The sequence below is a fragment of the Oncorhynchus keta genome, chromosome 6 (assembly GCF_023373465.1).
Source record: "Oncorhynchus keta strain PuntledgeMale-10-30-2019 chromosome 6, Oket_V2, whole genome shotgun sequence".
Lineage (NCBI taxonomy): Eukaryota > Metazoa > Chordata > Actinopteri > Salmoniformes > Salmonidae > Oncorhynchus > Oncorhynchus keta.
Genome location: NC_068426.1, coordinates 4,878,212 through 4,890,711, shown reverse-complemented (window position 1 = coordinate 4,890,711; position 12,500 = coordinate 4,878,212). Strand labels below are relative to the sequence as shown.

Genomic DNA, 12,500 nt, shown 5'->3' with positions numbered 1-12,500 from the left:
CCATCATATCCCTCTCCCTTTCTCTATTCAACCTCTCTCTCTATCCATCATATCCCTCTCCCTTTCTCTATTCAACCTCTCTCTCTCTATCCATCATATCCCTCTCCCTTTCTCTATTCAACCTCTCTCTCTATCCATCATATCCCTCTCCCTTTCTCTATTCAACCTCTCTCTCTCTATCCATCATATCCCTCTCCCTTTCTCTATTCAACCTCTCTCTCTATCCATCATATCCCTCTCCCTTTCTCTATTCAACCTCTCTCTCTATCCATCATATCCCTCTCCCTTTCTCTATTCAACCTCTCTCTCTATCCATCATATCCCTATCCATCTATTCAACCTCTCTCTCTATCCCTCTCCCTTTCTCTATTCAACCTCTCTCTCTATCCATCATATCCCTCTCCCTTTCTCTATTCAACCTCTCTCTCTATCCATCATATCCCTTTCTCTATTCAACCTCTCTCTCTATCCATCATATCCCTCTCCCTTTCTCTATTCAACCTCTCTCTCTATCCATCATATCCCTCTCCCTTTCTCTATTCAACCTCTCTCTCTATCCATCATATCCCTCTCCCTTTCTCTATTCAACCTCTCTCTCTATCCATCATATCCCTCTCCCTTTCTCTATTCAACCTCTCTCTCTATCCATCATATCCCTCTCCCTTTCTCTATTCAACCTCTCTCTCTATCCATCATATCCCTCTCCCTTTCTCTATTCAACCTCTCTCTCTATCCATCATATCCCTCTCCCTTTCTCTATTCAACCTCTCTCTCTATCCATCATATCCCTCTCCCTTTCTCTATTCAACCTCTCTCTCTATCCATCATATCCCTCTCCCTTTCTCTATTCAACCTATTCAACATATCCCTCTCTCTCTATCCATCATATCCCCTCTCCCTTTCTCTATTCAACCTCTCTCTCTCTATCCATCATATCCCTCTCCCTTTCTCTATTCAACCTCTCTATCCATCATATCCCTCTCCTTTCTCTATTCAACTCTCTCTCTATCCATCATATCCCTCTCCCTTTCTCTATTCAACCTCTCTCTCTATCCATCATATCCCTCTCCCTTTCTCTATTCAACCTCTCTCTCTATCCATCATATCCCTCTCCCTTTCTCTATTCAACCTCTCTCTCTATCCATCATATCCCTCTCCCTTTCTCTATTCAACCTCTCTCTCTATCCATCATATCCCTCTCCCTTTCTCTATTCAACCTCTCTCTCTATCCATCATATCCCTCTCCCTCGCTCTATTCAACCTCTCTCTCTAACCTCCTCCTTCCCCCTCTCTCTAGCCAACCTCTCTCTCTACCCTCCTCCTTCCCCCTCTCTCTCTATCCTCCGCCCCCACTCCCTCTCTCTAGCCAACCTCTCTCTCTACCCTCCTCCTTCTCCCTCTCTCTAGCCAACCTCTCTCTCTACCCTCCTCCTTCTCCCTCTCTCTAGCCAACTCTCTCTCTACCCTCCTCCTTCTCCCTCTCTCTAGCCAACCTCTCTCTCTACCCTCCTCCTTCTCCCTCTCTCTAGCCAACCTCTCTCTACCCTCCTCCTTCTCCCTCTCTCTTGCCAACCTCTCTCTCTACCCTCCTCCTTCTCCCCCTATCAAACCTCTGTCTCCTTTCTTCCCATTCTCTCTTTAATTATCTCACGTTCTCTCGATCTCTCTCTCTCTCCTCCTTTCTCTCTTGCTTCACTTCCCCTGTGGGTTAATTATGGTTATATGGAGGGAAGGGCTTGGTTTGTTGTAATATGACAGAGAGAGAGGGAGAGCGACAGAGAAAGAGATCGATGGAGAGAAAGAGCAAGAGAGAGGGAGGGAGAGACAGGGAAAGAGTGGAAAGAGAGAGACAGAAAAAGTTTGACAGAGAGAGAAAAGAGAGAACAAAAAGAGAGGGGAGAGAAAGAGAAGGAGATTTGCTGCTGTTTCTTCTTAAACTAATGGCCCGGAGAACCCCAGGCTGTGACTGTTGTTAGCCCTGCACTAGCTTCTCTAATGATGACTACACCCTCTCTGTTGTTTGGGTCTCCGCCTGTTAGCCTGTAGCTATTCTCTCTGGAGGCTAGGTTGATATAGTGATGTTTTCCTGATTTCCCCCCGTAATTGCGAGGACACTTAACAGGTTAGCTTGTCTCTCTAGTCTGTCTAAACCTCAGGGCATGCTCTACTAACCTAGCAATACTCTAAAGATGACGGTTGTCTCTATGTTTCTGTGTGCTTGCTACCCTCTCTGAGGCTTTCTCTAATTGTGAGGGGTCTTTGTGTATTGCCTTGCTCCCTCTAAAGTTGAGAAAACACTCTATAAGCCTAGGATAACTTTCACTAATGACGAGGACTGCCTCTATCTTGCTGTTGGTTGGCTTTTAGCCACATCCCTTCAGAGGGTAAAGATGCTTCCTTTATTTCCAATGATTCTCTCTTAGAACACTAGACAGCGGAATGCCTAAACCTTCTAAAGTGTATGGCATATGGATTAACCTTAACAACTTTACACAATTCCGTGATCGGTAGAGTGGAGTTGAGGAGAGGGCATTTGTGGCAGGTGTGCCCTCTACCCAACTCTATGGTCACGTGAAGACGGAGGGCACTCGTGGAAGTTGCACCCTCGATATAACTCTATGGCCAGGTATTTATACGGGCAGCCATTGAGGGTGCCTCCTTTGAAACCCGGGTCCTTCACCCAGACAGAGTTGATGAATTGAGCACGCCAACAACAACTCTCACAACAGCAACCACCAGTATGCATCATTGATTACAAACCAAACTTACCTTTCATCTGTCTTACATAAATAACCAGCTGGTTACTGAGTCAAGTCCCTGTTCAAGACATCAAAACTCTTCAAGATCGATAACACAATCCTTCTGTCACGGTCTTCCTCCTCTTCATCTGAAGAGGAGAGGCGAGAAGAATCAGAGGACCAAAATGCGGCGTTGTATGTGTTCATAGTGAATTTTAATAAAGAGCACACTGAACACTGCAACACTATACAAAAGAGTAACAAAAACAATAAACCAAATACGACTGTGACGCTACAAATGAGACCTGTGCTGAACACAAGCCACTAACATAGACAATCACCCACCAACAAACAGTACAACCCAGGCTACCTCAGTATGATTCTCAATCAGAGACAAATAATGACACCTGCCTCTGATTGAGAACCCATACTAGGCCGAAACATAGAAATCCCAAATCATAGAAAATCAAACATAGACAGCCCACCCAACTCACGCCCTGACCATACTAAATAAATACAAAACAAAGGAAATAAAGGTCAGAACGTGACACCTTCTGAATGACATGCCCTGTATAGCCTACCTCCTCTAAATTCATAAAGACTCTGATAAACGGCAGCTTTGCGTCTGCCTACTCTCTAAACAGTAGATGGTCATCACCATAACTCTCACCTAAACCTTAATTCAGTTACACTAATGACTATCTTTGTCTGTCCGTCTTCTATTAACTTCCCTGTCGAGAGTCTGGGGATATTTTTCCTTAATTGCTAGGAGCTATCTTCATCCTTACTCCCTCTAAAGGTATGAGATATGGGCTTGCTGTATTAGCTTTGTATAACTTAGGCTAATGATGGGGACAGCATCTGTCTTTGTGTGTTAGCCTTCAGCTACCTTCCCTAGAGGTTAGATCAGGCTAGTTAATTTGGGAGCCCAGCTACCTTCCCTAGAGGTTAGATCAGGCTAGTTAATTTGGTGGCCCAGCTACCTTCCCTAGAGTTTAGATCAGGCTAGTTAATTTGATAGCCCAGCTACCTTCCCTAGAGGTTAGATCAGGCTAGTTAATTTGGTAGCCCAGCTACCATCCCTAGATGTTAGATCAGGCTAGTTAATTTGGTGGCCCAGCTACCTTCCCTAGAGTTTAGATCAGGCTAGTTAATTTGGTGGCCCAGCTACCTTCCCTAGATGTTAGATCAGGCTAGTTAATTTGGTGGCCCAGCTACCTTCCCTAGAGTTTAGATCAGGCTAGTTAATTTGGTGGCCCAGCTACCTTCCCTAGAGGTTAGATCAGGCTAGTTAATTTGGTGGCCCAGCTACCTTCCCTAGAGTTTAGATCAGGCTAGTTAATTTGGTGGCCCAGCTACCTTCCCTAGAGTTTAGATCAGGCTAGTTAATCTGGTGGCCCAGCTACCTTCCCTAGAGGTTAGATCAGGCTAGTTAATTTGGTGGCCCAGCTACCTTCCCTAGAGTTTAGATCAGGCTAGTTAATTTGGTAGCCCAGCTACCTTCCCTAGAGGTTAGATCAGGCTAGTTAATTTGGTAGCCCAGCTTCCTTCCCTAGAGGTTAGATGAGGCTAGTCTGTCTTATTTTTCCTAATCGTGACCGAAGACGCTGTAGTCATTATATCAGAATCACATCCACCTTTATTCCCCAAGTACATTGACATATACCCAGAAATTATGTGAAATGGTGCTGCCACAGTAAACAGAATTAACAGACTGAATATCGAGCAGAATCCATGTAGACTATAAATACCAGAAAACAGAACTAGTTTCTATAACCATGAGAGCTGCATAAGGATGTCTGTGGGTTAGCCTTCAGATGCTCTCTCCAGAGGCTTGTCACTGTCTGGCTAGTGATGTTTCTCTTAATTTGCTAGGACACACACACACACACACACACACACACACACACACACACACACACACACACACACACACACACACACAGAGAGAGAGAGAGAGACACACACTCTTTGCGTTATAGCTTTGTTTTCAAGCTCAGCCTTTAGTTCTAACGTTGAGGACATCAGTTGAGCTTCTTTTGCTAATGTCATAAACAACCCCTGTAGCTAGTCTCTCTCTGTGTTATCAGGGTAGAAGGCAGTAGCTAGTCTCTCTCTGTATTATCAGTGTATTAGACAGTAGCTAGTCTCTCTGTGTTATCAGGGTAGAAGGCAGTAGCTAGTCTCTCTCTGTATTATCAGTGTATTAGACAGTAGCTAGTCTCTCTCTGTGTTATCAGTGTATTAGACAGTAGCTAGTCTCTCTCTGTGTTATCAGGGTATTTGACAGTAGCTAGTCTCTATGTTTTCAGTGTTTAAATCAGTGTATTAGAATGTATCTAGTCTCTCTCTGTATTATCAGTGTATTAGACAGTAGCTAGTCTCTCTGTGTTATCAGGGTAGAAGGCAGTAGCTAGTCTCTCTCTGTATTATCAGTGTATTAGACAGTAGCTAGTCTCTCTCTGTGTTATCAGTGTATTAGACAGTAGCTAGTCTCTCTCTGTGTTATCAGGGTATAAGACAGTAGCTAGTCTCTCTCTGTGTTATCAGAGTATAAGACAGTAGCTAGTCTCTCTCTATGTTATCAGTGTATTTGACAGTAGCTAGTCTCTCTCTATGTTTTCAGTGTTTAAATCAGTGTATTAGAATGTAGCTAGTCTCTCTCTATGTTATCAGTGTTTAAATCAGTCTATTAGAATGTAGCTAGTCTCTCTCTCTCTATGTTATCAGTGTTTAAATCAGTCTATTAGAATGTAGCTAGTCTCTCTCTCTATGTTATCAGTGTATTAGAATGTAGCTAGTCTCTCTCTATGTTATCAGTGTTTAAATCAGTCTATTAGACAGTAGCTAGTCTCTCTCTCTCTATGTTATCAGTGTCGTGTCTTTGGCTATGCCGGATTAATTGATAAAACATGCTATTCTATAAATTAATTTCTCCGTAATTAATATCACCTGATTGAGCTAATCATGTAAATGTAATTAACTAGAGAGTCGGGCACCACAAAATAATATTTATAGAGCTGTTATCTTCCGAATAAACTCTCAAAGACCTAGTAATATTTTACATCAATAGCAGTCAACATTAATCTTCATGTTACTTCAGTCTCATAATCTCAAAGTTGTAAATTATTGGTTATCTGCAAGAACCCTGCCTAACAATTTGAATCAGCAATACAAAATTGGGTTTAATTATTTATTTACTAAATACCTAACTAATCACACAGAAATGATGTCATAAAGGAAAACGTCCCTAGCGGGCGGAACAGATATGACAGCTTGTTACACAAAAGAAAAGGGGCTGGGTTTTAATGAAAGAGCGGGAAGACTGAGGAACACAGGGAAGAAGCTGTGCTATCGTAAATACAGTATCTTATACATTCTAAATCACCGCCCATTTGGAAAAGGAAAATGCAATAAATATTTACTCTGAGCTGCGCTTCAGTAGGTTGGTGGTAGATGGAAGGCCGTGTTGCCAAACCGAGTCCTCTGTCCTTTGAAGAATGTCTCTGGTTGTCAATTGGATGTGTTGTAGTAACGGCGTTGTGTGATAGATGGGATACTCTGTCTGATCCTTCCTAACCTGCGTTTGCAGCTGTGGTCGCTAACTCAACAGCTAGGAGGTATCACTTCTGTAGTGAATAAGAGTTCAAAGTTCATACCATTCGCAACCAAAGCTCATGCTGATGTTGGCTTCGTTCTGAACCATTCTGACATAGGACCATCGCCCTCATATCCTCGGAACAGGAAGTTATGTTGTCGTCAAGGTTTTATATAGGAAGGGAGAAAAGGGATGTATGTCATAGTTTACAACCTCTGTCTCTTCATGTGGGCGGACCACTGAGTGAGCAGCAATATCTTATGAAAACCCAAATCTCACATTGTAGAAGCTAAAATCACATTTCATCTCATCACAAATAATTTCATATTCAAACATTTAAATTGAACAACAATTCCATGTGAATCCGATAACTCTGATGTGTAGACTTTCCACTGTAGAGTTTATGTCATCTTATCATTGATGAGAATGTCTCAGATGACAACCGAACTGACATCATATTCATTAAGTACCACCGCATATGTTCAATTGTTCGGATTACCAGAATATAGTTCATTTCCCCCCACCTTCTGATGTTCCCAGAATCTCTATGTTAACCAAGGGTTTTGCAAATGTAACCTTAGTAGGGTAGAGAGAGGAAAACGTGGGGAAGAGGTATTTATGACTGTCATAAACCTACCCCCAGGCCAATGTCATGACATCAGTGTATAAGACAGTAGCTAGTCTCTCTCTATGGTATCAGGGTATAAGACAGTAGCTAGTCTCTCTCTGTGTTATCAGGGTATAAGCCAGTAGCTAGTCTCTCTCTGTGTTATCAGGGTATAAGACTGTAGCTAGTCTCTCTCTGTGTTATCAGGGTATAAGACAGTAGCTAGTCTCTCTGTGTTATCAGGGTATAAGACAGTAGCTAGTCTCTCTGTGTTATCAGGGTATAAGACAGTAGCTAGTCTCTCTCTGTTTTATCAGGGTATAAGTCAGTAGCTAGTCTCTCTGTGATATCAGGGTATAAGACAGTAGCTAGTCTCTCTGTGTTATCAGGGTATAAGACAGTAGCTAGTCTCTCTGTGTTATTGGGGTATAAGACAGTAGCTAGTATCTCTCTGTGTTATCAGGGTATAAGACAGTAGCTAGTCTCTCTCTGTGTTATCAGGGTATAAGACAGTAGCTAGTCTCTCTCTGTGTTATCAAGGTAGAAGGCAGTATCTAGTCTCTCTCTCTGTTTTATCAGGGTATAAGACAGTAGCTAGTCTCTCTCTGTTTTATCAGGGTAGAAGGCAGTATCTAGTCTCTCTCTCTCTGTGTTATCAGGGTATAAGACTGTAGCTACACTCTCTCTATGTTATCAGTGTATAAGACAGTAGCTAGTCTCTCTGTGTTATCAGGGTATAAGACAGTAGCTAGTCTCTCTCTGTGTTATCAGGGTAGAAGGCAGTAGCTCGTCTCTCTCTGTGTTATCAGTATATAAGACAGTAGCTAGTCTCTCTCTGTGTTATCAGTGTAGAAGGCATTAGCTAGCTCTGTATTGTCAGGGTATAAGACTACTATAAGGTATTAGTTTTGGAATTGTTAGTTAGATTACTTGTTGGTTATTACTGCATTGTCAGAACTAGAAGCACAAGCACTTCGCAACACTCGCATTAACATCTGCTAACCATGTGTATGTGACAAATAAAATTTGATTTGATTTGATTTAAAGTCAACCCTATGTCAGATCCTAAAGTCAACCCTAGGTCAGATCCTAAAGTCAACCCTATGTCAGACCCTAAAGTCAACCCTATGTCAGATCCTAAAGTCAACCCTATGTCAGATCCTAAAGTCAACCCTATGTCAGATCCTAAAGTCAACCCTATATCAGATCCTAAAGTCAACTCTATGTCAGATCCTAAAGACAACCCTATGTCAGATCCTAAAGTCAACCCTATGTCAGATCCTAAAGTCAACCCTAGGTCAGATCCTAAAGTCAACCCTATGTCAGATCCTAAAGTCAACCCTAGGTCAGATCCTAAAGTCAACCCTATGTCAGATCCTAAAGTCAACCCTAGGTCAGATCCTAAAGTCAACCCTAGGTCAGATCCTAAAGTCAACCCTATGTCAGACCCTAAAGTCAACCCTATGTCAGATCCTAAAGTCAACCCTATGTCAGATCCTAAAGTCAACCCTATGTCAGATCCTAAAGTCAACCCTATGTCAGATCCTAAAGTCAACCCTATGTCAGATCCTAAAGTCAACCCTATGTCAGATCCTAAAGTCAACCCTATGTCAGATCCTAAAGTCAACCCTATGTCAGATCCTAAAGTCAACCCTATGTCAGATCCTAAAGTCAACCCTATGTCAGATCCTAAAGTCAACCCTATATCAGATCCTAAAGACAACCCTATGTCAGATCCTAAAGTCAACCCTATGTCAGATCCTAAAGTCAACTCTATGTCAGATCCTATAGTCAACTCTATGTCAGATCCTAAAGTCAACCCTATGTCAGATCCTAAAGTCAACCCTATGTCAGACCCTAAAGTCAACCCTATGTCAGATCCTAAAGTCAACCCTATGTCAGATCCTAAAGTCAACCCTATGTCAGATCCTAAAGTCAACCCTATGTCAGATCCTAAAGTCAACCCTAGGTCAGATCCTAAAGTCAACCCTATGTCAGATCCTAAATTCAATCCTGTCAGACCCTAAAGTCAACCCTATGTCAGATCCTAAAGTCAACCCTATGTCAGGTCCTAAAGTCAACCCTATGTCAGATCCTACATTCAATCCTATGTCAGACCCTAAAGTCAACCCTATGTCAGATCCTAAAGTCAACCCTATGTCAGGTCCTAAAGTCAACCCTATGTCAGGTCCTAAAGTCAACCCTATATCAGATCCTAAAGTCAACCCTATGTCAGATCCTAAAGACAACCCTATGTCAGATCCTATAGTCAACTCTGTCAGATCCTAAAGTCAACCCTATGTCAGATCCTAAAGTCAACCCTATGTCAGATCCTAAAGTCAACCCTATGTCAGATCCTAAAGTCAACCCTATGTCAGATCCTAAAGTCAACCCTATGTCAGATCCTAAAGTCAACCCTATGTCAGATCCTAAAGTCAACCCTATGTCAGATCCTAAAGTCAACCCTATGTCAGATCCTAAAGTCAACCCTATGTCAGGTCCTAAAGTTAACCCTATGTCAGATCCTAAAGTCAACCCTATGTCAGACCCTAAAGTCAACCCTATATCAGATCCTAAAGTCAACCCTATGTCAGATCCTAAAGTCAACCCTATAGGATCATAGTCAACTCTATGTCAGACCCTAAAGTCAACCCTATGTAGGATCCTATAGTCAACTCTATGTCAGACCCTAAAGTCAACCCTATGTCAGATCCTAAAGTCAACCCTATATCAGATCCTAAAGTCAACCCTATGTCAGATTCTAAAGTCAACCCTATGTCAGACCCTAAAGTCAAACCTATGTCAGACCCTAAAGTCAACCCTATGTAGGATCCTATAGTCAACTCTATGTCAGACCCTAAAGTCAACCCTATGTCAGATCCTAAAGTCAACCCTATATCAGATCCTAAAGTCAACCCTATGTCAGATCCTAAAGTCAACCCTATGTCAGATCCTAAAGTCAACCCTATGTCAGACCCTAAAGTCAACCCTATGTCAGATCCTAAAGTCAACCCTATGTCAGATCCTAAAGTCAACCCTATGTCAGGTCCTAAAGTCAACCCTATGTCAGATCCTAAAGTCAACCCTATGTCAGATCCTAAAGTCAACCCTATGTCAGATCCTAAAGTCAACCCTATGTCAGGTCCTAAAGTCAACCCTATGTCAGATCCTAAAGTCAACCCTATGTCAGACCCTAAAGTCAACCCTATATCAGATCCTAAAGTCAACCCTATGTCAGATCCTAAAGTCAACCCTATGTAGGATCCTATAGTCAACTCTATGTCAGACCCTAAAGTCAACCCTATGTAGGATCCTATAGTCAACTCTATGTCAGACCCTAAAGTCAACCCTATGTCAGATCCTAAAGTCAACCCTATATCAGATCCTAAAGTCAACCCTATGTCAGATTCTAAAGTCAACCCTATGTCAGACCCTAAAGTCAAACCTATGTCAGACCCTAAAGTCAACCCTATGTAGGATCCTATAGTCAACTCTATGTCAGACCCTAAAGTCAACCCTATGTCAGATCCTAAAGTCAACCCTATATCAGATCCTAAAGTCAACCCTATGTCAGATCCTAAAGTCAACCCTATGTCAGATCCTAAAGTCAACCCTATGTCAGACCCTAAAGTCAACCCTATGTCAGACCCTAAAGTCAACCCTATGTCAGATCCTAAAGTCAACCCTATGTCAGATCCTAAAGTCAACCCTATGTCAGGTCCTAAAGTCAACCCTATGTCAGATCCTAAAGTCAACCCTATGTCAGACCCTAAAGTCAACCCTATATCAGATCCTAAAGTCAACCCTATGTCAGATCCTAAAGTCAACCCTATGTAGGATCCTATAGTCAACTCTATGTCAGACCCTAAAGTCAACCCTATGTAGGATCCTATAGTCAACTCTATGTCAGACCCTAAAGTCAACCCTATGTAGGATCCTATAGTCAACTCTATGTCAGATCCTATAGTCAACTCTGTCAGATCCTAAAGTCAACCCTATGTCAGACCCTAAAGTCAACCCTATATCAGATCCTAAAGTCAACCCTATGTCAGATTCTAAAGTCAACCCTATGTCAGACCCTAAAGTCAAACCTATTTCAGATCAGTCTAGTTAGTTCAACACTGCTCCTTATAATGTTGAGAATACTTTTCAACGCACCACTAATATCGAGGATGGTCTCTTATCTGTTCTGCGCTACTTTCTTTACAGTGTGTGTGAGGACATACACATCGCCCACACACGTTATGCTTGTCTTGGGTCACGGTTTCAAATGTGGTTTGGGTCTTGATACATGTTTTGCTCTAAGTATGTAATGCAAACACTCAGAAGGCTTCCGTTGGGCCACAGCCCCCAAAACCCCCCAAATGTATAGATGACTCACTGAACAAACCCAGTTAGTGGTTTTAATATGTGTGAAGTTTAATCTGTGTGAAGTCTCCTGCTCTGAGTCACACACACACACACACACACACACACACACACACACACACACACACACGTGAATAATTAAAGGGACGATGAGAGGGTGTTTTTCTAATGCAGCCATTGGAAGAAGATAACCCTGGTGTGTTTAGGAGTAGGTTCTAGGTTGCTGTTTCTTCTATTACTGGAGAGACTGAAATAAAGAGAGGAAAAGTAGGGAAAACAGACAAACGGGAGATATTCAGGAGAGAGAGAGAGAACGAGAGAGAAGAAACAGGATAGAGAGAGAGAGAGAACAGAGAGAGACAGAGAGAACGAGAGAGAGAGAGAGAGAGAGAGAGAGAGAGAGAGAGAGAGAGAGAGAGAGAGAGAAAGAGGAGAGAGAGAGAGAGAGAGAGAGGAGAAACAGGATAGAGAGAGAGAGAGACAGAGACAGAGAGAAGAAACAGGATAGGGGGAGAGAGAGAGAGAGAGAGAGAGAGAGAGAGAGAGAGAGAGAGAGAGAGAGAGAGGAGAAACAGGATGGAGAGAGAGAGACAGAGAGAGAGGGAGAGAGAAAGAGAAAGAGAGGAGAAACAGGATAGAGAGAGAGAGAGAGAGAGAAAGAGGATGAGAGAGAGAGAGAGAGAGAGAGAGAGGAGAGAGAGAAAGAGAAAGAGAGGAGACAGGACAGAGACAGAGACAGAGACAGAGAGAGAGAGAGAGAGAGAGAGAAGAAACAGGGATAGAGAGAGAGAGAGAGAGAGAGAGGAGAAACAGGATGGAGAGAGAGAGAGACAGAGAGACAGAGAGAGAGAGAGAAGAAACAGGATAGACAGAGAGAGAGAGAGACAGAGAGAGAGACAGAGGAGAAACAGGACAGAGAGAGAGAGAGAGAGAGAGAGAGAGAGAGAGAGAGAAACAGAGATGGAGAGAGGAGAAACAGGATGGAGAGAGAGAGAGACAGAGAGAGAGGGAGAGAGAGGGAGAGAGAGAAAGAGAGGAGAAACAGGATGGAGAGAGAGAGAGAGAGAGAGAGAGAGAGAGAGAGAGAGGGAGAGAGAGAAAGAGAGGAGAAACAGGATGGAGAGAGAGAGAGAGAGAGAGAGAAAGAGGAGAGAGAGATACAGAGAGAGAGACAGAGACAGAGACAGAG

At 42.7% G+C, this 12,500-nt stretch overlaps 1 protein-coding gene and 1 long non-coding RNA gene across 4 annotated transcripts in view; one reads left to right on the top strand and one right to left on the bottom strand.

Annotated features, from left to right (window-relative positions):
- LOC127930631 (uncharacterized) overlaps positions 1-1,220 on the bottom strand; it is a 1,253-nt gene extending 33 nt beyond the window's left edge. The window contains exons 1-4 of one of the 3 annotated variants that reach the window (XR_008138534.1): positions 1,042-1,220; positions 458-853; positions 213-300; positions 1-76 (exon numbers count right to left, since the gene is read on the bottom strand). The exon at positions 1-76 is cut by the window's left edge and continues 33 nt beyond it. This is a non-coding gene — a long non-coding RNA (uncharacterized LOC127930631). Of the gene's footprint in view, positions 77-212; positions 301-375; positions 854-1,041 lie in introns of all 3 variants that reach the window. The other 2 variants (XR_008138533.1, XR_008138535.1) reach the window with 2 other exon arrangements.
- The window catches only part of LOC118385708 (FRAS1-related extracellular matrix protein 2-like), a 264,046-nt gene that overhangs the window by 152,433 nt on the left and 99,113 nt on the right, over positions 1-12,500 (top strand). The window contains exons 5-7 of the mRNA XM_052521742.1: positions 7,991-8,958; positions 9,773-10,189; positions 10,421-10,661. Of these exons, the coding sequence (XP_052377702.1) occupies positions 7,991-8,958; positions 9,773-10,189; positions 10,421-10,661 (1,626 nt within the window). The remainder of the gene's footprint in view (positions 1-7,990; positions 8,959-9,772; positions 10,190-10,420; positions 10,662-12,500) is intronic.